Source organism: Grus americana, chromosome 1 (genome assembly GCF_028858705.1).
Source record: "Grus americana isolate bGruAme1 chromosome 1, bGruAme1.mat, whole genome shotgun sequence".
Classification (NCBI taxonomy): domain Eukaryota; kingdom Metazoa; phylum Chordata; class Aves; order Gruiformes; family Gruidae; genus Grus; species Grus americana.
Genome location: NC_072852.1, coordinates 115,510,117 through 115,536,693, shown reverse-complemented (window position 1 = coordinate 115,536,693; position 26,577 = coordinate 115,510,117). Strand labels below are relative to the sequence as shown.

At 38.5% G+C, this 26,577-nt stretch overlaps 2 protein-coding genes across 5 annotated transcripts; one reads left to right on the top strand and one right to left on the bottom strand.

Moving 5' to 3' along the window:
* Window positions 1-1,499: 1,499 nt before the first annotated feature.
* On the bottom strand, window positions 1,500-22,485 carry USP16 (ubiquitin specific peptidase 16). 3 transcript variants are annotated; one of them, XM_054812085.1, is made up of 18 exons: window positions 22,353-22,485; window positions 20,190-20,288; window positions 17,589-17,767; window positions 16,835-16,938; window positions 14,347-14,450; window positions 12,350-12,531; window positions 11,275-11,367; window positions 10,445-10,575; window positions 9,985-10,072; window positions 8,993-9,071; window positions 8,009-8,100; window positions 7,136-7,192; window positions 5,814-5,981; window positions 4,543-5,215; window positions 3,756-3,850; window positions 2,412-2,498; window positions 1,941-2,097; window positions 1,500-1,829 (listed from the first exon to the last, which is right to left on the bottom strand). In XM_054812085.1, the coding sequence occupies exons 2-18, from the start codon at window positions 20,248-20,250 to the stop codon at window positions 1,705-1,707; spliced, it is 2,475 nt and encodes an 824-aa protein (XP_054668060.1). In that variant the 5' UTR covers window positions 20,251-20,288; window positions 22,353-22,485; the 3' UTR covers window positions 1,500-1,704. The 3 variants fall into 3 exon arrangements, with proteins under 3 accessions (XP_054668060.1, XP_054668077.1, XP_054668071.1); XM_054812102.1 differs by having other exon boundaries at window positions 12,350-12,528; XM_054812096.1 differs by lacking the exon at window positions 22,353-22,485 and adding an exon at window positions 22,033-22,112.
* Window positions 22,240-26,433, top strand: RWDD2B (RWD domain containing 2B). Of its 2 annotated transcripts, none has more exons than XM_054812109.1 (5): window positions 22,240-22,272; window positions 22,947-23,165; window positions 23,264-23,331; window positions 24,035-24,400; window positions 25,093-26,433. In XM_054812109.1, exons 2-5 carry the CDS (start codon window positions 22,959-22,961, stop codon window positions 25,328-25,330), a joined length of 879 nt encoding a protein of 292 aa, XP_054668084.1. In that variant the 5' UTR covers window positions 22,240-22,272; window positions 22,947-22,958; the 3' UTR covers window positions 25,331-26,433. The 2 variants fall into 2 exon arrangements, with proteins under 2 accessions (XP_054668084.1, XP_054668093.1); XM_054812118.1 differs by lacking the exon at window positions 22,240-22,272 and adding an exon at window positions 22,417-22,508.
* The last annotated feature ends 144 nt before the right edge of the window (window positions 26,434-26,577 follow it).

Sequence of the window (26,577 nt, the reverse complement as noted above, 5' to 3'; positions counted from 1 at the left end):
TGTGGTTTCTGCAGGGAAACCTGCTCCAGTCTGGGCTCCTCTCTGTGAGCTGCAGCTTCCTTCAAGGCAATTCCCATCTGCTCTGGCCTGGGGGCCTCCAAGGCTGCAGCACGGAGGCCCAGCATTGTCCTCTCCATGAGCCACAGGGAGACAACCTGCTCCAGCGTGGTCTCTCCAGGGGCTGCCTGGAGCTCCTCCTCCCCTCACCTGGACACTGGTGGGGCTGTTTCTCAGGCTCTTCCCCTCACTCCTGAGCAGTACTTTGCCCTTTCTTACACAGGCTTTCCTCACGGTGCTGCCATCTTGGCTGTGCCCTGCAGCGCTCCTTACCCAACATTTGAGCGTAAAAAGTCAAATGAGCATTGAAATAATTATGGCAGCAAGTGTGCGGTTCATGTCCACCTTCAATTTTGTTACATACATCTACTTCATTCCTACGCTTGTAAGAATCTCCACACTCAAAATGGCAGCCTGACAGTGGTGAACTGCCTTTCCTTCTACTGGCCTTAAAAATAAACACTGAGCAGCAAGAGCTTGCATCATGCAGAGCGCTGGAATTTTTCAGCTGAAGCCCCCTGTTAAGATTGTTCTTGGAAAGTAAATGGCTTGTGTGTCTCAGAGTAGCTGGAAAGGAGAACTGCACTTGAAATCCAAGCTACTTCAATAATTAATCCTTTTATTACTCTTGCCAGTGCTACTCCATTTCACAGCCAGAAGGGAGTGGAAGGCTAAATCAAGTCTGGAACTATCTTATGCCTAAATAAGGCTGCCGTACAACAGCTACACCAATGCTTGCTTTATAGTTGGTTGCTGGTGTGGCTGAAAAATAAACTCAGCAAGTTTTCGGAAGGACTGGCATACTGATATCGTCAGCTGCACAAGTGCTACCACTGCTGACCATAAAGGGTAACAGGAATAGGTAAGACTGCCCATTTTCTTAGTAAGGTTGTTTGTTGTGAAAAATGCATTGAATGTAAGCAGCTGCTGCTCTAGCATGGAGGAGCCAAGATGTTATTTATGTGAAACCCCATGTGAAGCCTGTGGAGGACTTTAAAGTTACAAGTCATTGTGGGACCAGTTTTCTTGCCCCTGCAGTGCTGAAAAGCTAAGCTGAGGTGCCTGAAGGGAAAGGGAGAGAGATCTGAGCTCTCAACCTTGCCAAAACACCAGAGTAAGGTTCCCATGTGGAAGAATTCCTAGAGTTTGCAAACTGAAGGCTCCTCTATTGGACATAAACCAATAGTGGAAAAGGAGCTGATGCTGAATTTGTCTCAGCTCTAAGATGTGTAGGAAGAAACAGCTTCTTATGCTTGGAAGCCAGTTCTAAAATACACATGGAACAGATGATACATGAGATGATAACTATAGTTCAAAACTATAGCTGGCCCCTTTAAAGTCAAAGAGTTGCTGACTAAGAGGTATAGCACTTGCCAGAAACTAAAAGTAACAGTCACTTATCTGTGCCAACACACAGATTACTCAAAAAAGGATCAAAGCTGTAATTTTGAAAATACTTTTATTTAAAAGTAGTGAAAACACTGGAAAAAGTATAAGTTAACCACTTGTCAGTGTGCCTAAGAAGCATAAAGTATATTCCTACAGTTGTATACAGTAGTTCCAGCATGTTAACATGATTTGCAGGTCTCTGCCTTCTTTCAGACCACCTGAAGATGGCTGCACACACAAGAAGGCTTCTCAGAGGCACTAAAGCAGTCGCTCATAGAAGAGGAGATAGGCTTGCGAGCTCAGCACTTTTGCTGCAGACACAGCTTGTACATGGGTATCGCTGATGTGGAACCACTGTCCTTTTACCGGTTCAGTTTCTAAAGCTGTGAAAGGAAGAATTTAGGAGTAAAAGTTATTACAAAGAATTGAAGCGATCAAGCCTGTTACTGTTCTGCAGTAAGAAATAACTTACAAAAATATTTCTAATTAGTCACCTTGAGGAGATTGTCCTCGAAGGACAAGATCAGAGAGACGGTTGTTCATACTTCTCATTTTAGCATAAGCAGTGTAGTGCCCAGACCTCATTGTTCCACTATGTTCAACAACACCGTAGAGAGAGTAGAGTACTTTTGTATTCCCTTCAGCCACGTTCTACAAAAGCAAACGTTTAGGTATGTCACTCAGCTACTGGGTTTTAAACAAGGCTAGAATGTAAACTCTTTGCTTTGCTGTGATTTGTTTGCTGATGAAAGGGAAGCTGGTCATTACAGATTCTCACAAGCACTACAACTATGATCAGTGGAAATACACTGACTCAAGTACAAGTTGCACCTGTAAGTTATCCTGTATTAGCACACAAAATAACTGAAGTTTGACAAGCACTCTACAGAGATTCTGCTAAGCAGCTTAATTGTGAAAGCACATTAGAACACAGGAAAGAAGAATCTGATTGTTTTCTGACTTACTTTACATTTAGCTGTACAGAAAGGAGCCAAGTCTATCACTTCTGGAAATTTGATATGCCTGTTAACCTTCCGTAGATTAAATCCAGCCTTAAACACAGAGTAGAGGAAAACCCCATAATGTTAAAATGTAAGCATGGTTTTAATATGCTAGTTACCAAATGTTTCAGGTTAAAGTTTCCACAATACAAAATCAGTTTTACATTGCACAAAATTGGGGAAAAAAGCAACACTGGGTTTTGTTTTTTGTTGTTTGTTTTTTTTTTTTTTTTCCTCCAATGCCCAAGGTTTTCCAACATTATGTCCTTGCCCCCATGTGCTGTACTGGAGCACAAGTTAAGACGGCTCTTCCACTGACTCATATGGTAACTTAATGGTAGCAAAGTACAAAAAGAATCAGCTCCATGTATCTATGTAACTATGAGGACATCTCTTGCTTCTCAAATACTGTAGTATGCCTGAGGATCTAATTTTATATCGTCAAAACTGATGTAACTTCTACTCCCACCTTATTCAAATAATCTTCCAGTATCAAACTGGATAAACAAAAGGAGAAGACGACAGATATTATTTCCCTACTTGTGTAGTCTCTTGGACTAGGCTTCACATTCCTATTTTCTCTGTGGAATTGCTTTTCATCTACTTAAAGTCACCTCCCTTATTTTTCAAGTATTTTGACCAAAATACTGAACAGCTTTAAATTTAAGAGAGACAAGACTTGGGTTTCCCATCCCCATTCTTTTCCGCTTTCCTTCTTGAAAAGCTAAAGCCCCAAATTAAAAATTTTCTTACAACTTGGAAAAAAGGTAAGCTGCTTTACTTCGGTGTCTATAAATAACACTTAAGTTACATGGCTTTCCATTCCTCCTTTTTTTTTTTTTTCCTTCCCTTCTCTCAGTAAGGCTTGGAATCCTCTCTTTTCCAATTCTACTGACCTATTTGTTACATTCATTTAGTACGGGATTTTATTCTATCTGTACTGCAATTTAAGAGTCCATGAACTGCTGTAGTAGCAGAAACAATTAATGCCAAGATACTGCTTAATACAGTAACGAATAGCGAAGGAATATATTGCAAATAAGCTCACAAAACAGTGTTTTCCAGATAACTAATGGAATATTCTTTCAGGAAAACACACTCCAACTCCTCAAAGACCACAAGAACCAACCCTGCATGCCAATGCCTCCAAACCTTGGGGGGGAAAAAAAAAGTGCAAACAAAATCCAAAACAGGCTTATAGGAAATGAAAATATGCTAACATTAGTTCTAAGTTAAGCTACTACTATGTGCATATATAAATTGATACTACATACATACACATTTTTGCAGTATCAGCCTGCTACTTACCTGTTGAAACCTCTTTAAGTGAAGAGTTAAAATTGGAGGAGCAAGAGAGATTAGCATCTGCTTTTTGGCATTAGTATAAACATAGTTCTTTTCACCTGCAGAAAAGAAAAACCAATGATTAACATCTAAACAAGTGTTACAGCAAGAATTTATTTTCAATATTTAGACTGTTATAATGTCATCTACTACAACAACAGAGAAGCTGCACATTCCCCTTTAACATGATGAACTGCATGGCAGCTGCCATCATGCAGACCCCATATCACAGAAGTTAACCACTCAGACCATGTCTGAGCAGTGTCAGCACAAGCAGGATGAATTCTTATTCTCTACAACTCTCATAATCAGAAATTGCATGTGGCTTTTATTGGCCTTCTGAGCAACATTATTTCCCTATGACTGTTACAGCAGCATTTTCATATTTGAGGAAAGAACAGAAAAGTCTCCTGCTAAACAGCTACTCCCTACATTCCTCCACATCATGAATTTTTAGACTGAACTGCCCTTTCTCTCCCCCTAAACCCAAAGCCACTCCTCTCTGCCCACTCTTCTTTTTCAGCCCTGCAGCATTCTGTACCCAAGCTTGCGAGCCTACTATTCCACTCAAGACCTTACTTGCATTAACCTGTGAGAAAGACATTCTCACAACCTACCCACTGAACACTAGTTCAACTGATCCAAGTTAAAGTCATACAAATACCACTTTAGGAACATTCTCCCCCTTACCCACCCAAGCAGCAGACAGGGACATATTTAAAGTTTTCTTTTAAAAGGTAATTTGTCATACTTTTTATGTCCTTCTTTGGTCCATTATGTCTTTGTGTACATACATCACAGAGTAGTTTATTGGTCTCGGTAAGTTTTTCATTATGGGTAAATTGATACAAACAGTGATGGATTGAACCTTCTTCTGGGTTCAGATCTTCCCTGTTTGCAAGAGTACAAAATGCTGTTTCTGGATCCTCAGTCGATACTTCACACGTCTTGATGGGAACAGTTTGAAGGTCACCTAAGGTACTGGTATCAGATTCAGCATTGGCACCCACATGTAGTTTTGAAAAGCTGATAGCAAGCTCTTCTTCATCTTCATTTTCATCATCCTCATCTTTCAAAGATAAGTTGTCAAGGCCATTGACAAACTTTGTAGGAGAATCTAAGCCTTCCATAGGGAGATCCATGAGAGATTCATTTTCTACACATTCTTGTTCTGGCTCTCCTATATTTTCATGCATGCTCTGAACTTCTGTACTATTTCCCTGTACACTCAAGTCTTTTTGAGCTAAGCAGTGATCTTTGCAATCATTTGATGATTCCTCTTCTTGCTTCATATCAGGAGTTTCAGAGTTAATTTCTGTCTCTGATTCTTGGTTATACTCAACATCTTTTTCTGACCGTCCAGTTGCACAGATATTTGTCAAGTGAAGCACCTTTCCTTGAAGTTTTTGCTGGCGGCGCTGGCTCTGCAAATTGGAATACATAATATAAAACAATACAAAAAACAGAGCAAGCGTAAGTGATATTTAGCATTTCTTACCATTTCTTTATTAAAATTTTTGTAGCATGCCATAGCTGCAAAGGGCTGGAGAATAATCTATGATTTAATGATGAGAGGTGATCAATTCAACCAATACTGAGTTTATCCCAACTCAGATATAGATCCCACTGCTCCTTGTTTCACAGTATCCTCAAGATACAACTAATGATTCCCCCTTTATTATCTTCCCAGTCCTTTCTTCTATCTGTATTCTAAAGTTTTGTGAATATTCTTGTAAGCAATGACTGGAGAACAGCTGTCTGACACAAACTAATGCTACTTCAGACAGGCAACATAAATTCCACATGCCTCTGGATATTAGCTTATTCCTAGCATAGCAACTCTTAACAGACCAACTTCTTAATAGCAAAGATGTACACAGATACAATTGGTCTTTTCAGTTGCACATTTGAGTGAGGAGAAATTCTAAGCTGTCTACTTCTCCTCCATTTAAATGAGGAAGCAAAAAGAATTCATCAGAAGTTGCAAGCACTTAATAAAAGTGAAATACTTATCAAACCAACCTTGGCTTGTTTTTTGGCCTGCTTCTTAGCCTTTTTCTGAAGGTGCTTACTCGTACCAGGGGGCTCGTCTCTCTGCTTAAGATAACGGTCATTGTTTTTATCCTCTTCATCTTCAGATTCCTTTTCTTTGTTTTTTTTAATGTTTCTCTCATTTGTAGTTTTTACTTTCTACAAAAAACCAAAAAGCCACAAAACAACCACAGAAGTAGAGATGTTACTGTCCTAAATAACAGAATAGTATTCCAAAGAAAACTGTAGGGATGAGATGTTATCTGAATATTCAGCTCAAGATACAACATTTTAGTGACTACAACATACAATTCATTGATGCCACTGTAATGTTTACAAGAGCTCTCTCTCTCCAGAGGGAGTCCATGTGAAACAGTGACTTGCAGAATGAAACACTGAGAAAATAAGGCTATCGAGAGCCAAATTCTGAACCTGTAAAGGGGCAATATTACCTTTGGCTCTAACAGATGTTACTCTTCAGTGCACTTAATGAGATTTACATTTTACACAAGCAGAGACATTTTCAGTTGAACTGCCTGCCACAGAATTTGTTTGCTTCTGCTAAAATGAAATTTGTTCATTGCATAAGACATATTATCCCTTTGGCTAAGAGGGTTTCATTTCAATATTTACTCATTAGCTTTTGTGTGAGCAGTGCTACATAACAAATGTGAAATATTACATATACAGATTATCAATATGAAACACAAAGCAAATAAAGTATTTTGAGCATCTAGAGATCAATCAAATAAATCAATGTCAATCAAATAAGTGTTCACATATTATCCAACCAATGTTTCTTAACGTTATTCAATAACCTGAATATTCATGAGAAGTATTCTTGCACTCAGTAGAGAAAAATGGATGAAAAAAATAAAAAAAACCATAAAGCATTAAGCAACCACTAGGCACCCATTGCTGTCATGCAATTTAATCCAGTTTTACAATAGCGAAGAGGAATTGGGAAATATTGTTCTTTGTAAGTCAGTCTTCTACAACAGTGACACAACATTGGAACATACTAGATTATTCCTTAAGCCAATCTCTACATTAGAAACATTAACTGACAAAGCAGCAAGATCACCAACAGACTATCAGTGATTTTCCAGAGACAATTCACGAGCCACAACTTACAGGAATGACTCTCATGAAAATCTTATTCTCTATCTTTCCAAGCAATTTTGTAACTTTAACTTTCAAAGAAGACATTTAGAAAGATGCATAAATTAATTCCCTAATGATTATATAATAAAGGTGTTTTCATATAAGCAAACAAAAACTAAGCCAAAAAGCAAGCACGTACAATTTCCTACCTGATCATCTAGCACAGGAAGCGACAAATCAAGGAAAGACTCATGGACCAAGGATACCTTTAAATGAATATTTAAGAGTCCAATTTAATTTTGTTTGGAAGTGGCTGGCTTGCTGTCAATAAGCTTATTTGTACGTAGCCTTGTTTGTATTCAATGCATGCTGTCACTTGTGCATACAAACGTAAAACACAGCTAATCTACCTTCACAAACAGATACCCACGACCAAAATCTAGCAGTCCTATTACCACAGAAATAAGCAAGAAATACTTTTACAAATTTCAGTGCTCTAGTGGCCTAGAATGTGAGAACCCAACTTAGGACCTATGACATCGATATATGCAATCTGTCATGACATTCGTGTGGCCCACTCACTAATACCCTTAATTACTTCATTCTCAGGATGCGTTATCCCAATAGTGCCGTTGTTTAACTGCTCTTCTGGCAATCCCAGGGTCATTCCCATGTGGGAAAGGGAGAGACCTAATCATCTGATGAAAAAAGGAAAGGGCCCCTTGCAGCGTACTGCTGGTAGCAGAACAATTCATCCACTCCGCAGTTTGTACAACTGAAGGTGTTTACCAGGAATCCAGAAATGAATTCTTCTGGCAGAGGTAGCTTGCTGTTGCTGACCTCTTTTTCTGGAAGTCTTTTTGAAAGGGACTGAAAGATTAGCTTTGTAACATAAGGGAAGAAATATTCCAGCCAAACTGTGCCCCTCTTTGAAAAGCATGCAGCTAGTCAACTCTTGGAAGTGTATTAACTGAATCAAACCTCTCCAATTTCATTTATTTCTATAGATAGTTACTCTGGGGTTCTCCTGCAGATTACATAAAATTATACTCTAGGCTATTCAAAGCAGGCAGTTTACTTACGGTTCTGCATTCCTCACACATAACTGTACTGGTTAATTCTCCACCAAAGATTCGATCTACAAAACTTTGTATTCCCTTTTTCTTCTCATATTCTGAGAATTGACAAAGTATATAGTAAAGTTAATACTACATATAATACGCTGGCAACCAATTTAGTTACGGCATACCAAATAAAAGAGAATACAGTATGCAAGATGTATGATGGAATGTGTTGGCCTGTTCTAGCTTCCTCAAGAATTACAGTAAGATTCTTAATTTAAGATTCTTTCACGTATGAAAGGAATGGGGGCAAACACACCTTTGCAGAAGACAGTTTAACTGAACCAACACTTTTACCACTTTTGCAACTCAAACACATTTCCCTATTTTCTCACAAGTACTGCATCCCAGTAAGAGTTCCTGTTTTCTCTCCGGACCTAACTCAAACAACTGACTGAACCTAAAAAAACAAGCACAAACTTTTGTCTGTATAGGTGCCCTACAGACAAAACCAATTTCATCAAGTTACATTTTCAGTGTAGCACATAGTCTGAATTTAAACTTGCTCTTCATCTTCTGAACTAAGTCATGTCAAATTTTAAAAATTCTTCTGCTCACTAGTTTGGCTTTTTTCCTATTCATCTGTTAAGTAACAATGGACTATTAGGATTGAATAAATCATTACATTAATGTGCTAATATTTTAAACTTCTTACAGAATATTTGAATGATTAAACACTACCCAAATACATTTTAATGTACGATGTCTACAGAATCAACTCTCTTACACTGTTAAGAAGGAAATGCCACCAAGTTCAGCAAGACATTTAAATAAATTGACTAACACTATTGAGCCTTAAATTCTAGATACACACATATTCAAGAGATGGTATGAAGTTGTACAATTAAACATGTATCTTTTAGTTGACACTATTAGTGTTACTTTGTGTACTTCAATGAAACAGAAGATTTTAAGTTATCACAACATCAGTAACGTGTATTTCACCTTTAATTTTCTTTTTAAGTTCTTCTTCATTTTGTTTGTTAGAGTCAGTCAGCGCCTTCAGTATTCCAACACTTATTTGCTGAAATTTAAAAAAAAAAAGAAAAAGAAAAAAGAAAAAACCCACGCTGTTAAATTTCCTAAATTAATGCAAGTTAACTAGTTCATTTTACAAAATGTTTCAGATGGAGGAAAAAGTTTAATCTTTACCAATTAAGAAAATCAATACGAACAACACAAATGCCTGTAGAGACACAAAATAGTTTCTGTGGATATTACAAAAAACCAACCAACTGAGAAACAAGCTTACAACCACAATATTGCAATTAGTATGTAAGAAAATCAGTCTAAGGATTAAATACTTTCCCAAATTAAAACTGGAAAAAACCCAAATCAAACTAAAAAACAACCCATGGAATTTCCACAAGTGAACTTTCAGAAATTAAGACAAAAGAACATTCTTTAGGGTGACTACAAATACTCCAAACCCACTTTTTCTGTGGAAGTTTTGGACAAGTCAATCTATTTCTGAAGGACAAGAAACATTTATATTAGAAGTACTGCATTAATCAAAGACCTTTAGAGCAAGCAAAAGTGAACCTTTCTACCTGATTTTATTAGAAAAAGAATAGAGAATAACCAGTACGCTGCTTTCCAAAAAGGCAGAAAAATATCCTTACCTTGGAAACCTAAACAATGTGTGCAACATAAGTAAAAGATATAGTCCACAAACAAACTTCTTTCTTTGAATAGTTTTGTTAAATAAAAATAGTAATACCCATGGCTGCTCCTTCACAACCCCACTGCTCAGAGCCTGCCTGGTTCTACGGTTCTGTTGCTAATCTGCTTCAAGTGCGTGCTACGGGCAGCACAAACCACTCCGCAGAGGTTGACTTATCTCAGAAAGAACGTTCTTTCTCCTGTCAGCAGAGGAGAAAACCTTGGCCTGGGCTATGAAGAAGAAAAGTATGCACAACTATGAAAGTAGCACTCACTTGGATTTCTTCTGCTCTCATTCCATCAAGTAAGTAACGAAGCAATTCATGACTGTCTTGCTGCTGATAACCTTTAAATCGTATTGCTCTGTTAAATGAAACAATAATTGTAAAGTATAACTGAACTTAGAGATAGACAAAGTAAAAACAATTCATACTAGACACAAAAGGACAAAATTTCAAGCATGAATGTATATAAAAGCAACAAGTGTCTATACATGGTATTTTCTAAGAATATGAAGGTAGATAATCAGAGTAAGTCACTGAGTATCTTTCATTTTACTTCTATTCATTTATATTTTGCTCTTTATCCTCCTCTTTCAAAACTTAAGTATTATGCAAATTTTATATGCTGTGATGTGAGCTCAAGAAAAAAAAAGGGTGAAAACTGACCTTATTTTTAAACAACTAACAAACTTTTTCCATACTCACTATGACATGCAATTGTACAGATACTCACTTTTTACAAACCTGAGCAAAAAGTTCCTTAGGAGTGACTACCCCTTTTTTTGTCTCTTGCATTTCTGTCAGGAACTGATACAGGGCTAATGTCAAAGGACCTGGCTGATCTAGTTTTATCAGCTGAGGTTCCTGTTTTAAACAAAAGCAACAAAGTTGTTTTGCCTTAATTTGGTAACAGATCCTTCTGGAGTAAGTTTTTCCTTATCTAAACACTTGAGTTCTTGAAAAAATCATTATAAAATAGAATATACGAAATTAAAAAATGGCAATAAGTTAACCTGACAAAAACAATCAACACATGTTTTGTCATGAGATTATACCAAAAAAACCTGGGCTAAGAATCATTAATTATTTATTGCTTACTTCCAACTCTGGATTTCTTGCTTTTATTAGGAAAAGAGTACAATTTCTTAAAATGCACAACCCTTCTTTCTCATCCAAATCCCTAACTGTAATAACAGGTGCATTATTTAAGGTAGCGCTGCAAACATCCTCTAGTTTCCTATTTTGCATTTAAACAAATGACACTATAGCAACAGTTACACATTTTCATCCTTTAAATAACTTAGTAACAACCTAAATACTCCTTTGATGACAATTAATACTTATAGAGTATTGAATCACTGCTCTTTCACTTTGAATGGAAGACCTCCACTGACTTCAGAAGCACCTTTATGAAAGTCAGTGGTGAAGTTCCACTGATTTTTACATCTTAATCTTGTTAGTATTTAGCTGAAACAGCTTTAAAATCCAGAGATGAGTATTGCTTATTTCTTTAACTGATTGGAAGTGTGGGGAGAAACACTATGGAGGTCGAAGCATATATACCATGGATAACTCAGGTGACTCAATTTTAACTGTTGTGCCAGGCATTTTAGCTTCTTTAAGCAGCTCCCTCAGGACTGGAGTTTGTGATAAATTCTGTAGAACATAAAAGAAAGAGAAAGATTGGTAACTGGAAAACAAGAGGAAGGGCAGAGGAGTTCCACTGGTTGTGAAATTTGTATCAACCAGATTAGCAGCAATTTATGTTTCCCAAACACAGAACTAGAATGGTAACCACCACTCTGCAAATTCTAACAGTGTTGAACACTTAAAGGTACATTCCATACAGCTAAGGGGACTTCCAAGTGTCCTCTTTATACATTAGTTTAGATTGCAGAAACCCTAAATATACTATCCTTCTACAGAATGATCTTTTGACAGTCTATTTACTGTCTGTTTCTAAAATCAAAATGCAGCATGCCTATCTGCTTGGTTTAAAACATGTTTTAAATAAACAAACAAACAAAACACTTTACTAAAACCTGCAAGTACAGTGGGAATTTTGCCTGAGTAAAGCTTCAGAATCAAGAGCCAAAGAACACAAGATTACATGCAAGTTATAATATACATGAAAGAGTAATTTGATTCTATCCAAACACTTCTTAGCTGAGCAAGACACACAAGATGACAATGCAATATGCTCATCTTGTTAATATTTATTTGATTTCCTGTTGCTGAGAAAGACATTTTTGTTTCAGTAAACACCCACGGTCTTTGGGTATTAATCTCTTATATTCTAAGAGGTCAGCAAGGGTGATGAGCCAGACTCTTACTTTTTTTTTTTTTTACACTAAACTAGGAAGTTGGCATGCTTAATCTGTATCAGTGAAAGATGCTGTCCCTCAAAGACAGGGCAGTTTGTTATATCTTCCCTTAGAGCAAGTCTGAACCTGCAGCTACATTTCTTCGTATTCCTCTGGGCCAACACACTATCTTTAGAATGAACCCATCATTCTTGGCAGATAAAAAAATCACATTCCAATTGTGTCATTGTACAATACTGGGGGTGGGGCTGTTGTGGGTTGTTGGGTTTTTTTGCTATTCAAAATTTTTTTAAGAGTAACAGTAAGTACCGTACCTGCATCACTGCATTAAAGAAACATGTATTCCCCAAGTTACTAAGTCCTTTCACAGTCACTTCCGAGTTAGTACTTGAATGAGAACTCTCTTCTTTAAGTGAGACTTCTTTTTCTTGCTCATTTTTGCTGTCTTTTTCTACTTTTTTATTTTCAAATTCTTTGTTCTCTTGTTTTCTTTCTACTGAAATAATAAAAAACCCCCATACCATATATTAACCCAGTAACAGGGAATAGGCTAGGAAAAAGTTATAGGCAGCAGCAATCTATAATGTTTAAAACATCTGATAATTAATTCTGTAATTGTATAAATGTAACACTACTGGTTTAAGTTCTTAAACTGTCTAGGTAACAATAGTTAGAAACAAACCAACAAACAAAAAATAATCAAGAAACCCCCGAAATACCATTTCAGATCAGCATACATTTTAAACATGCCGCTTGGCCCACAAGCCATTCATGGCAACAATCTCTGAAACTCTGTATGTGTCATCTGAAATTTCATTCCTCTTGTAAAATCACTTATGTTAGGGCTTTATACAGCATCCAACAAGATGGCATGTGAGACAATATCCCTTTTGACATGGCACTATTGTCTGAAATGAAATGCACAGGCCTCCTACTGTCAAAGCATTCTCATGTTCATTTCATGAACCGAAACAGATGAAACCAGAAGGTTTATATTCTTAAAAACATGTTAAAGATTATTTTTCCCAAAATTACTTGGGTGTATAGCTCAATATTTCAATGACCTGTTTAATAAAACCATAAGGGAATTCCAGGTAATTTTCAGAATAACACCCACACTGGTTCTGCCAGTTTGGCAGTCTACTATTGGTAAGGTTTCTGATAAATAGAGCTGTGAGCCAAGATTAACTTTAAAATAATGTCAGCTCAAAGAAAGCAAGGAAATGAGACAATGCAATATTTGCAGATGGACAAGAAACAGATAACAATGGCATGCAGGTATTCATCCGTTTTCCAGTTCAAACCCAAGAAGAGAATTCTAGCAACCAATATGAATTTCAAATATTAGATGTAGAGAAACTACATATCCGGGAAAGACTGACCAAAACCGCTCAAAGATTCTGGTCCTTGTGGGAAAACCTCAGCTGCTTCCTGAACAAATACTCAGAGGACAGCCAGCTGGCACTGCTGGATGGCTGTGATCTATTTCCCAAGGGGGGTATGATTTCACCCGAGGGTAGGATGGTGTTGGAATTTTTTGATAGCCAGGAGTTATAGCATTTATTTTGATAGGCAAATTCCTCCAAGTTTTCTAGTGGAAATGCCTTGCACAAAACCAGTTTTGCCATTGTGGAAATCGGGGTTTTTTGCTGGGTTTGTTTCCTTTTAAATAATCACATTTGCAGATAGACTTCAGGCTGAAAATGCTGTTTTAGAGTTCTGAATGCACTGCAGCTACCTATACTAAAGGTACAGGCCCAGCAGACAAATCCTCTTTTGTACTCCTTCCATTAAGAAATGTGCTGCACCAGATGGAGACTTGGTCATTCCAGCTGATACGTTCACAAATACCTACATAAAATACTTAAAAAAAAAAAAGAATCAAATCAATTTATCCTTAAGTGATGACAATTTTACTTCAGATCTCAAGACAGACTGAGCAATACTGATGAATAAGCACAGCACTTGTAAGTACTGAAAGTCAATTCCTTACTCACAGAACAACATTTAAAATAAAAAGTCAGAGTAAAATGGCATTTTTTCCTTTCTATTCCTATATTTCTGGTTTGTAAAAGTTTAGGGGACACTGAGCAAAATCCTGATCATTTTAGGTCCATGGGCAACAATGTTACTTATGCCAGAATACTGACAAAGGGAAAAAAAAAAAGAAAAAGTAAGAAATTAGCTTTCTAATTTACCATAAGGTGCTTCAAAAGTTACATCTAATTTAGTGTACATTCTTGATTTTCAGTACTGCCTCCTACGTTTAAGGGACTTGCTGATTTACTGTATGTATACTATAGTTACTTACTTGTACGCGATGAGTCAGTACAAACTTGTTTCCTAACATAATCCACAGTCTGACCCAATCGGGTTGAAGTATTATATGGGACTTCATCATCACATATGTAGCACCTGTCTCCGCACCCCCCCCAAAAGAAAAACAATTAATCCTACTTTTTTCTATTGTTTAAAAATCCTAAACTATGTGCTTGTTTGATGCAATTCATTACACAAAGTTAAATAATTATGAGATTTCTTTTACGATTTAGAAGTCTAAGAGAGGAATTCAATCTATTTCTGATCAATAAAAAGTTGAAAAATTATCACTACTAAATTATTTCAGTGACTGGAGGTTGCAATTTACAAATATAAATTAGACCCTTAAAAGATGTGCTTAGAAACCTAGTCTGCAAGAAAAATTAACGCAGGGAAAATTTTGCCAAAAATCGAGAAACTAAGATATCAAGCCCTGAAGGAAATGACTTAACAAATGTTATGGCATGGAAAGATAATCTGAGAATTCTAGCCAAGCCAGTACTTCATTATATTTAAATTGGACAAGAAACAAATTGTTTCATCCTGCACGCTTTTATTTGCTCTTCTGTTGCTGATATAAACCTATTTGTCTCTTTATGAGCAAAGAAGTGCATTGTCAGCCACTAATTTGCTTTAAACAAAATTGTGAGGGAAGCTGCAGTGACAAAGGCTCAAGTAAGAGTAAAATTCTGGAGAGTTGTATGTACCGACTTCGTAGCTCTGCCCAATCAACTCTCTGAAGAGGTGACAAAAGGTACTGAAGAGAATGCAAATACTTCTGCACTTTGAGACATACCAATTACAGTTCTTAGGCACAAATGCATTTAGCAGATTTCAGGATTACCATAAGTCAGACTCTATTTTCTGATAGTAAAAGCAGCAGCAGTCTGCAGCAAAGTGCTTCCCTATATCTCTAGCATCCCTGGAATCAGCTGCAATTTTCACATTTCTTCATGTCTCATTGAAAAAAACTGGCTCAACCTTTGGATCCCTGAGTATTTATTGTCTGTCTGGTTAATTATAAAAATGGGCATTCTCACTGCTGGAATAATAAATGATAGTTACTTCCATGGGCAATTTTTAACATCATAACCTTTCCTCCACCAAAAATTTTTATAGGATGCCTTGAAGGAATCAAGTTTTTTCAATGATGGCTGTTTGACCAGTGGGGGAAAAACATGAAGTAGATCCAACTGGTAAGTCATACCAGTACTTAAAATAAGTACAATAGCAATTGTTGTAACCCCAGAAGAGCAGAACTTAATGAATCATCAGAACTCTCCTCTTTCTCTCCATGTTCAAAACCTTATCTTTTAACCATTTACAGGTACTATTCAAGTCCAATTTCAACCACATATGCATGCACACTACAGAGAGATTTATTCATACATTCATAGCATTAATAAATTCTGATCAAAAAGGCTTTTGCTTTTATGTACTAAGCCAAGTATGAAATACAGTTCTTGACTATAGGTTTGATTTATAAAAATAATTTATACCAAATATATAAATCTCTGAATAATTTCTTGTGCAAGTTTGTACCAGCAAAAAATTAGAAAAAAGCAAAATCTCTTGCTTAGACAAATTCCTCTCATTTGCAAGTACTTTGATTTAAAAGCTATGTAATTTTTAAAACAGAGAATATAAAGCCCTTTAAAATCATAATTTAAAAGCTTATTTAAATTCACAAAAATAAGTTCACTAGTTCATTACTAATATGTTATTAATGTCAATTTCCATTCTAGAGTTCAATAAAAATACTGATCATTGCATTTAAGAGTGCTAAATATGATCAAGTAAAGAGATAATGTTATATAAAACTAACATAATGACAAATAAGAAGTTTAAAAAAGGTTACAAAGCAAAATGAAAACCCTTTATGTAAGGCACAGTATTTCTGTACAGCACAGTTTGGAAAATTAAAGTTCCCCCTTACATAGTAACATACTATTCCTTTTAAGAATGTTCCTTTCAGGAGAATTCTTTTTAAGAGAAGAAAATAGTGCCAGGGAGATGGAATTTGTATTGATAGATCCAATAGCATCTTGTAACTCTACAGTTGTGCTTCTTAACTATACATATGGTATTAAGAAGTCATATTTATGGGGAAAATAAAAGTAATTAAGTTTGTCACTAACTGTGCATCAGAAGTGGCTTCTCCCAAGGCTGAAAGTTAAGATTTAGAACTACACAACAACATAAGTTTCTATATGCTGGTATTCTGATCAAGCAAAAGCAGTAAAATATGAACTCAACAGCATTTAGTAGTTGGTCAATTTAACTTCAATTATTAAAATTTTCTAATTATAAATTTTACAAGTAATATTTATTCAGCAAATCTCAGCAAAGACTGCTGTGAATTTTGTTTCTGGAAATGCCTTATGAATTTCTAGAGAGAAGTCCTAGAAAAGAGAACACAAACTATATCCCAGCCTCTGTTGCCCTCTAGCTGTCTTATAACTGTTGCCTGACAAACTCACCACACACTCCAGTTGTCCAAACTGAGAACCAAACAATGGGGATCTGATCTCGGCGTTGTATAATGCTTTAAAGCATGCTGTTCTGGAGAATTTCTGCCACAGCCCTATAATGTTGATAACCAGAAGTGTCACAAAATCCAGTTGACTATCAATGAAACATACATAAAGGCAGAGTATAAACAAAGTATTAAAATGAAAACTGATTACGTTAAACTAATTAGGATGAACAGATGGGTCTCTATTTCAAGATACTTACTTCTGCAGAGAGAGAACTTACTGGGTGCAGAGTAACTATAAAGTTAGTTGGGGACTGAACATCTAATTTACAAATTCCAGTTTGAACAGTTTGAAGAACAAAACAGAATAAAACCAAAAACCTCCTCAGCATGCAGAGTTCTAAGTTTAATAAACTAATGTTAGCATAAGATGTTATGGTAAAAATCAAAAATTAGGAGCACTAACAGAAATTTTTATTTTCTTAGCAAAATTTGGACCTTCTAGGAAAATAAGTCCTCAAGACGGTGTTTTAGCCTTAAGTCTGCTAAATGCTTTTGTGCCAAGCTTTTAAGTGCTTCATTTGCAATTCAGAGCAGACATTTTTTATCACACTACAGTATATCAAACCATTTATGTAGCACCACCTTTAAAATAAAAAAAGTCACAATGTAAGAGTTTAATTTCAAGCTCCCTTGTTCCACTATATTATGAGGCACTGAAAGATAGTAAGACAAATTAACAACAAAACAAGAGATACCCTGTGGCCACATTTTAGACATAACCATATCGAAGGGCTTTCGTCAGTCTCCTCCTCAGATTTCTCTTGTGTCTTATTGTCTGCCTTGCAGTCCTGACAAACATGCCACTCCACGTTCAGCAGTGCCTTTTTCAGATGACCTTGTTCCAATCCTTTACGAATATGCTTGCACACAGGTTCTACAAAATAAAAAGCACAAGAAGGATGTCGGTATCACAACAAATGCAAATGTCTCTAAGCTTCAAAGACACAGGCAGCAATCCAGAAGCTAGGATAGCCTTTCTGGTGCCAAAGAAACATTGATGACTTAGCAGGTGTATCAGAAAGAAACCCTTTGTCACCCCCGTTCACAATCCAAGGATATTGTTGCTGCATCCTGAACTACTGCATTACTAAAAAAATAAAGTAGAATAAAAAAGTATCACTCAAATCTACATCTAGTCAGAGGAGTTGACAAAACCTACCTACTGTGCCAGGCTGTGGGCTTCTATTACTGTGGCGTTATGATGCCCTCACCTCCCAGGGAGCAGCCACAGCCCACTGCCACGGTTCCCAGTCACCAAGGCAGCACCTGGCTGGCCTATAAAAGTGGAGATTATGGAGGTTACGCTTCCAGCTGAGCTGCATCACTGAAATTATGCAGCAGACTATGGTAAAAAAAGAACGGCAGAGTCATCCTACCTCCATCGTCATCACTTCACACTACAATACTACACCCTGCTTGCAGCTGCATCTTCTGGGCCTGGTGTGAACTCCATCTGTTTAACCAAACTCTGCTAAGAATGGTTACACTGAGAGCAGGCATCTGCTGCTAAGAGCTACTATCAGGACTTTAATGATCTTATTTCTTTTTTATTTAATTTTTAAGGTTGTTGGTTACACTGTCACTTGAGCAAAGAGAAGCTGCTTGTAAGCTTAAGTCACGTACAGAGGAACTGTGATTGACAGACAATGCATATGCAAACTGATTCAAATTAAAAAAATGAGGAATGTATTTTTTTTTTCCTCTACACATAGATTTCTAAGACACTTATTATCATCAGCCTACAATTCTTCACTATTTGCAGTTACAAATGTCTACATGTGCAAATACAGGGTCAATATCTGACAGGACAAATAGTTACGTTAAAAGTCAAAAAGCACAAACAAACCCATGCTAAAGCAAAAATGCTGTATGTACTTAATATGTTTGAAAAAACCCCATTTTTGTGAAACCATTATTGAGAAGAATTACATAGCTGTTTATGTAAATCAACTGTCTTAAGGCCTTTGCTACAGGGGTATTTTTATTGCTCAGACAGCGTAACAGCTCTGAATCTATCTTTGCTGAGGACCATATGCAAGATTACAGCCTCAAGATAGCAAATGTTTCTTGGCATGAGCTGAAACGGGTGACAAGTTTTATACCTACAGTTCTGTTTCTGTCCCAAGATTATAGCATTTTACCAGAGCCAATAAGAGCCAAATGCAGACATTTAGATGCATTCTTTAAGCCTTTTTAAAAAAGGCAAGTTTCATCTACAACTTCAAAATTGTCTTTTTTAAACAAGCCTTTTGTATATTGGCTGCTACTATACAGTGGAATTATTCACAACGATCAGTCTTAGTTTACATCTGTGGCTCTTCAGGACTTTGTCGGGGTTGGCTAGTTGATTTTTAGCCAAAGAAGATGCTATCAGCAATTCCACTGTAACTGATTTTTTTTCCTGGAGAAAAATGAGGAACTGTCATAGCAAACATTGATCTTGACTCCAGAGAGGGGGGAAAAAACAAAAGCAGAGTAAACTTGAATTTAAAATAAACAGGCCATCACACTGAGCCTCTTGGCTAAAACTGTAAGTGCTCTCAGTTAAAGTACCATGACAACTCATTTTCCCAGTTGGGATCAACAAAAAAGATGGGCAAAACACAATCTGTGACCTGGTAGACGAGAATGCTATCCAGTACAAACAAAAACAAGAGCTATAATAACCAGGGTAAACAAGATAACAAATACAATTTCAACACAGGAGTGAGATCCAGTACAGCTAGAAGGATAACTTTAACAATTTGGCATTTTCTCTAAAGGAACAGAAGGTGAGAAAAAGAAAGAAGTTTTAACCAAAAAGCACTATGACTAGAGAGCCAAGGTGTCGAGGGCCAGTGCTTAGTTGCTACTGTAAAGACAAATGGTTTCACAGAAATATTTTAATCACAATCTTTTCTGCTGAAGTGAGAATGTTCTGCAACACCATGTTCATTAGGAAAATGCTATCTTGACAAGTGTAGCAGCAGACTCTACAAACACTTCACATTCTGAGGAATTTTATGTGATTCAATATGATCTGTGTATCAGTAAAGAATTGTTTGTCCGAGTTTCTTGAAAACCAGAAAATAATCCTAGTTTTCAAGACGGGATTATCATTCTCTAGCATACTTAGAAAAGTAGCAACCCAAAGGTTTCTTGGTAGACTTCCATTTCGATTATACAAACGCACACTTCGTAAATGAGACTTCAAAGCCAGCGACTAGCATAAAGGCCTTCTAATATTAATGAGTTTTCAAGCCCTCTTTAAGGTTAAAACAAACGTTAGGACCACAGACTTCTCTGAGGAAACATACCCAGTGTATCTGGAGACCCATCAGATTGTGCAGTTTTGCCTTTGATGCGTTTCTTTCCCATATTTGTAGTCTGTAATTTCTCTTACATGGAAGAGTTACCTAGCAAAGAAAATAGTAAATTAGAAAGCAGGTTTTTGTTTCACTTGTTCGTTGCTAAACAATAAATTCTTTGTATGGCCAAGATGTCCCTTGAGGTGAATTAACTTGTTTTAACTTGACATTTTCAAAAGAAAATAATTATACTCTAACATGAGAAAATTGTAACTGTTGTAGAAGCAAGATCACAGTATGAATTATAAACCCCAAATGATTTAAAACCTTAAATCAAAAGCATTGCACAGAAGAACAAGATGGGAAACCTAAGTATCAAAAATCCTATAGACCTTTAGGACTTGTCCTTTAACTAACTAATAACACAGGGATTTTTAGGAAAAATTAATTGGGTTTGTCCCAATTAAATCTTGAAGTTTTTTTGCAATTACAACCTTTTAATTTTCTTTACTGCAAACTCCTTGTATCTTTGATGAAGTCTGATACACGCAAATAACATATTTGAAAATGCACAGACAATGAGAGTTCCATTCAATTTCTTAACTGGGTGAGATTTATCATCGCATTCCCATCATAGCAAGCAAATAATTCAGATGGGGTCTGCTATTTGGGGTGCCTGTAAACCCTTCTAGACAAGGGGTGATCTACCGCTACAGAGTCCTAAGTCAAGTTGGCTACTGCACGCACGGTAGGACATTTTTAACTTGTAGTCCGTAGCCCCTGTAAGGCCCCTGTGCCTTCTCTCACAAAAGGTCATTCAAAGAGATCGGGTAAACTTAAAAATCGACATATGCTCTACGATGAAAGCATATAAGCTAAGAAGGTTCAAAATCAAGTCTCTGCAGTCTTATGCAGTCTTTGCAGGCTGGCCTAGCCTTGCTGTCCACCCTTCACGTACACACGTCAGCACGGCACTAGATCTCACTTGTGACACCCGTCCTTTCTAAACCGTTTCTTAGCTCGTACTCTGCAGTACACAGAGAAGAGCTGCCTGCTTGGGGCTAACTAAGCTGGGAAGAGTTTAGGCATGATACCCACAGAGGATTTTTTGTATGAAAAATCTTTTCAAAGCATGCTTTTAGGACAGATTACCCAGCTGTTAAATGACAGGTAGGCAGCCGCTTCATCAAGGGCAGAATTATCTGTCACCTTTTGCAACTCAGCATTCAGTTTGATCAGAAAAAGAAACGTCACTTCACACAACGAACTCCTTCTACAGCACATTTTTCGCTAAAAACAGCTACGTTCGAACTTACACGAAGAACTCTAAGCCGTTAAAACCCTTTCCCAATTTACTTTGCCCCTGCCAGGAAGGCAGGGCCGCATGAACACACGCGGCTGCTAATTTAACCCACGCTGTGTCTGGACAGACTTGTCTGACACGCTCTTCACCAGCCTTTTCCACGGAACAGCCCACGCGAGGAAAAGCGCTTGCGGAGCCCAACAGCTAAAGCAATACAAAACCGCTTTGCTTTATTTTTATTTTTCAGTAAGACCGAGCAGTCTGCAAACGACCAAAAGCGCACCGGCGTCGCGCGGAGACCCGGGAAAAACGCCCACAGAGGCACGCGTGGGAAACCACCGGGGCGCGGCGGGGGCCTGCCCTAGGCAGCAGGCCGGGCCCCGGAGGCTCCGCCGGACACCTGCCGCCAGCGGGGAGCCGACACTCCCTGTCCCGAGGGTAGCAGGGACGGTCCTCCGCGGCGGGGAGCAGGTGCTGCCCGGGACTCGGCACAGACCGGCTGGGCGCTCGGCTCGTCCCCCAGCCGCCCCCCCGGGCCGCCCCACTCACCCCGTCCCGCGGCCCGGGCCGGGCCGGGCCAGGCCGAGCCGCGCCACTCCGCGCCGCCCACGTGCTCCCCAACCCCGCCGCGCACACTCGCCCCGCAGCCGCGCAACCCGCCGCGCTGCACCGCCCCGCCTGCTTCCGATTGGCCCGCGCACGCCTCCCGCGCCTTCACTGACAGGCGCCGCAGCCAACAGGGAAAGCCGAGTGCCTCGACCGGAGCGGAGGCTGAGGAGCGTCGGAGGAGTGAGTCCCGGGGCGGGGGACGGAGGGCGGCCGCGGTGGTGGGAGCGCGATGGCAGGACCGGGGGCTTTCCGTCCCTCACCTGCCGGTGCCGCAGGGCGAACAGCTTGGCGGCGCATGGCTCCGTCTCGGGGCACCACGGCAACTTCACCTCATCCCCGGGCTGTTGGGCGACGGTCGGACGACAGTCACCGGCTGCCATGCGCGCTTCCGGCGCGTTGCATTGTGGGGCGGTGAGGTACACGGCGGGTGGGGGGCGCTGAAGGGAGCGGGGATGGGGACGTGTCAGCGCATGCGCGGGCACCTCGCGCCTGCCCCGGTGGGCGCCCGGTGCGGGGAGCTGCCTGCGGGCGGGCCCGGGCAAGGCCCGGCATTCTCGGCGGGGGAGTGGAGGCTCCGCAGGCGCGATAACGTCCATCTTTGCGGCCGCGCTCTAGGTGTGCGGCCCTGTGAGAGAGAAGGTTATTTGGTGACTCGCCACCACACCCTGTTCCATCTTAGAGCAATGGAAGCCTCCTGGACTGTCACAGAGTACCTTCATGCTCCTAACTGCCCGACATAATGAGCTCGTTTTGATGGGCATGGTTATCAGGATTAATATGCTTTACGTGGGGGGTAATCAACTTTGTCCCATGTTCAAGCCATGTTTTTCTTCCCTAATTTCTTATTTGCTTAGGAAACAACAGAAATGACTAACCGAGAAGAAGCCGAGATACAAATTTCAGAATTAGATTTACTCTCTAGCATGTTTCCTTATGAGGAAGAGTTCACTGTGACTGACCAGCTGGCTGTAGCAGAACTGAAACACTATGTTGAAAATGAGTCTGCAGAGATGCCATCTTCAAAAGTTCAGTTTATACTGAACGTAAAGCCAGAGATCTCTAATGCCTCTATGGTATCGTAAAGACCTTTCTTCTTTTTTTTTTTTTTAAATTTTTATGTTGTGGGATTTTAGGGCTTACTGGAACTGAACATTTGCTCATTTGTTTTTAGGTGGAATTCTCTATGGCCTGTGCTTTACCATTTAAATATCCAACTGTTCTACCAGAAATTACTGTGAGGTATGGCATTAAAAGTACGGCCAATAAAAACATTTAGAAGCTATGCTGTACTACATAAATACAGTTATAATAGGAAAAAGCAGTCCTTTTTTGATAGTTTACTGTCAAATTAAGCCAGATGGACAACAATGTTGAAGAAAAACAAATTTATGAGGTTATGATTTCTCAGGTGTCCTCAGCAACTAAGTGAGAAAAATGGGAAAAGCGTGGAGGAGTGCCATCTTCTGTACAGAGAGGTTACATGTAGATACTGCTCATATGTCTGATGCTCGAGAAGAGAGACTGTTGTCCATTTTGACAAGGCTTAACACTCAGTAAAGGAGTGAAAAGTTAGTCAATGATCTTAATCTTCCCTTGTCAAAAGGCTGTTACTCCCAGGCTTCTATTATTTTTTATTGGAACTTTTCTGTTTAAAGAAGTAGCCTTGCATGTTACAGGAAATTAGTTCAGCCACCATACTTATTTTCAAGTACCTTTTCCTTGATTTTGATTTACAGATTGGTAGTACTATATGTGAACTCAAGATTTAGCACACCAATTAAATACTAATTAAGACCTTTTCATAGCTAATATGACTTAAGTATTAATAGCAAGTGCATACCATCTAAATATGGCCTGATTTTTTTGGCAGCTTAAAGTAAAACTGTTTGAAAAACATGCTAAATTGTAAGTGTATTACAACTGCATTTATATTTTTCTTTAGGTCATCATTGCTAAGCCGCTCTCAGCAGATTTGCCTGAACTCTGATCTAAAAACGTATTTGATGCAAAACTGCAGTGGAGAGCCCTGCATGTTGAGTGCAAGGGAATGGGTTAAAGACCATGCAGCTGCTTATGTTGACAAAGAGCTTTCATCTTCCTCTCTGACAACATCTAGTGCCATGCACTCAGAAGTCATTACGTTCACTCGATTGTGGATCTATAGTCATCACATTTACAACAAGCAAAAAAGAAAGAATATTATTGACTGGGCCAAGGAGCTCTCTCTGTCAGGGTTTTGCATGCCAGGGAAACCCGGTGTTGTTTGTGTAGAAGGTCTACAAAGTAATTGTGAAGAGTTCTGGTCAAGGTTAGTTTTAATTTGTACTTAAATGCCATTACTAGTTAGAATACTACATTTTTCATGTTGTATACATGGCCAGAAGGTGGGAAATCCAACCACCTTTCAACCTGTAAAGGTCTACAAAGTGTTTGGGTTTATCATCATGTATTTACAACTCTGAATATCCACTGTATAGTTGGTTGCAGCAATCAAAGCTACTGGTACCACACAGTGCACATTTATTTCTATTTTATCTTCCTCTGTATTTCACTTTTATAGTGGACTTTTATATGTATGCTGTTATATCGCTTTGCATTGATGTTTTATTCTGCTCCCATCATTTATACTTGTGGGTGGTACAGACTGAATGAACGTTGTCATTTGATTATAACAGCTAAGAGAGTATAAGAATATGAGAATTCTTAGCACAGGCAAGGCAGAAGTGAGCACTGAAATTGAAACCACATCTTCATCAATTATTTTGTGAGGCATAACATTAAGGTTTTTGAATCCTGAGGAGATATAAAGAAACAAGCTCCTTCTTATAGGAGTGTTTGCATGTGAGTAGTATTTCTATGGCCAGCTAGGGAACCATTATCTCTATCAAGATATACATACAAATGGAATTTATTGACTTCTGTGATAAGAGCTATTTCATAGTATTTTCTAAAACAGTCTTTATTTTATAGGTAGATTCATATTTCTCCAATTGCTTTCAGAGTAAGAAGATTAACGTGGAAAAGAATTCTCATTCGGCACAGAGAAGATGTTTCTTTGGAAGGTGGAGGACACGCTGAGATTGAGAAACAAAGAAAGTTCTCCACTTTGGAAGAAAAATGTTTTGATGCACATGGTGCCAGAGGAAATCATATGGATTTGGGGCAGCTGTATCGTTTTTTAGAAGAAAAAGGATGCGCTGACATTTTTCAAATGTACTTTGGGGTTGAAGGGCATTGAAGGGGTCACCACAGGCCCAAGCATCTACATGTGTAAGTTAATCCTCGTAACAGATTCCTTAGCTGTTCTGCAACAGATGATCAGAGAGGGAATTCATAATTCCTGGTTTATATGATGAATCCAGTTTTCAATGAAAACAAATATCCAGTGAAATCCTGAATAATGAAAATGGCTAAATGAATGTTTTATTACATTTTCTGGTTTTAAGGACGTTTAGGGTACATACCTAATTACAATGAAAGAAAATATATTTGATAACCTACTGGGCAGTTACAGAATGACAGATGAATGGATGGAATTACGGTGAATGAATATATGAATAAGAAGAGATGAAAATGAACTGTGGATATCTCAGGAGAGGAAACGTAATGTTTACAATATTTGTTACTGTTTACATACACTACAGGAAGACTTTTTTGTAACACTCTTTTCTTCTACTTTCTACCTGAAAGTATATTAAGCCGTGAGATTAATGTGTTTTTTTTAAAAAAAAACCAAGCAAGCAAGTTCACAAAAGTCTTTTTCATGCAAAGAGGATGAGGTAGGATGCCTACTCTAAGGCATGCAAATTTTCTGTAGGTAAAAGCGTGTGTGCAGGTGAGAGAGATGCTGTGGTGGTTCCACCACATCTGTAGCTGAGACTAGTCTGTTTACTCACGTAAAAGCAGTTGTTTACCAAGGATTGAGCTCCTTGCAGCTCCAGTAAAGCCATCCTTACTCTGCTGAGGTCACCAGTTTGCAGTCCACTAATTTAAAGTGCATTAACACTGCGTACACTTTTGAGTCTATTTTCAACAAAGTTGTATCAATGAATGCTAGTTTGTTTCTTTGCTTATGGATTATGTATCTAAATAGCATATATGTGATAAAAAGCAGACATTGATTGCTTCTGATGTTAATATTTAATTATTTCTGCATAGATCCGGTAAAATTCCTAACATTCAGCCCTCGGGTGTGTACTTGGGCACCTTTTGTAGTGATCCTTCGCAGTGATTTCATCTGCCAAGTGCCGATTTGCCTCTGCTTGAAACTTTGCCAAATCTTAGCAACTCCTTGTAAGCGCACAAGAATACCGCAGCTTAATAAAGGACCCACGATATGTTTGAGGTCTCCGCACTTTTAAGATCTATTGACGGGTACGAAGTTTAAGGCTATTTTAACCGGATTACCTCAACGTTCTATTTCATAACAACGCGCTGGCGATTATTGAAACTGTTGACGATTTTCCTGTCAGCACCGGGTCATCT

Bases quoted from the DNA above. Each gene is read 5' to 3' on its own strand.
- USP16 (XM_054812085.1), bottom strand. From the start codon at position 20,250: ATGGGAAAGAAACGCATCAAAGGCAAAACTGCACAATCTGATGGGTCT. The intron at 10,073-10,444 runs GTGAGTATCTGT...TTCATTTAACAG, and splicing joins TTTGCTCAGGTTTGTAAAAA to AGCAATACGATTTAAAGGTT. The intron at 2,098-2,411 runs GTAAGTCAGAAA...TTGCTTTTGTAG, and splicing joins TCTGTACAGCTAAATGTAAA to AACGTGGCTGAAGGGAATAC.
- RWDD2B (XM_054812109.1), top strand. From the start codon at position 22,959: ATGACTAACCGAGAAGAAGCCGAGATACAAATTTCAGAATTAGATTTA. The intron at 23,166-23,263 runs GTATCGTAAAGA...ATTTGTTTTTAG, and splicing joins AGATCTCTAATGCCTCTATG to GTGGAATTCTCTATGGCCTG. The intron at 23,332-24,034 runs GTATGGCATTAA...ATTTTTCTTTAG, and splicing joins CTACCAGAAATTACTGTGAG to GTCATCATTGCTAAGCCGCT.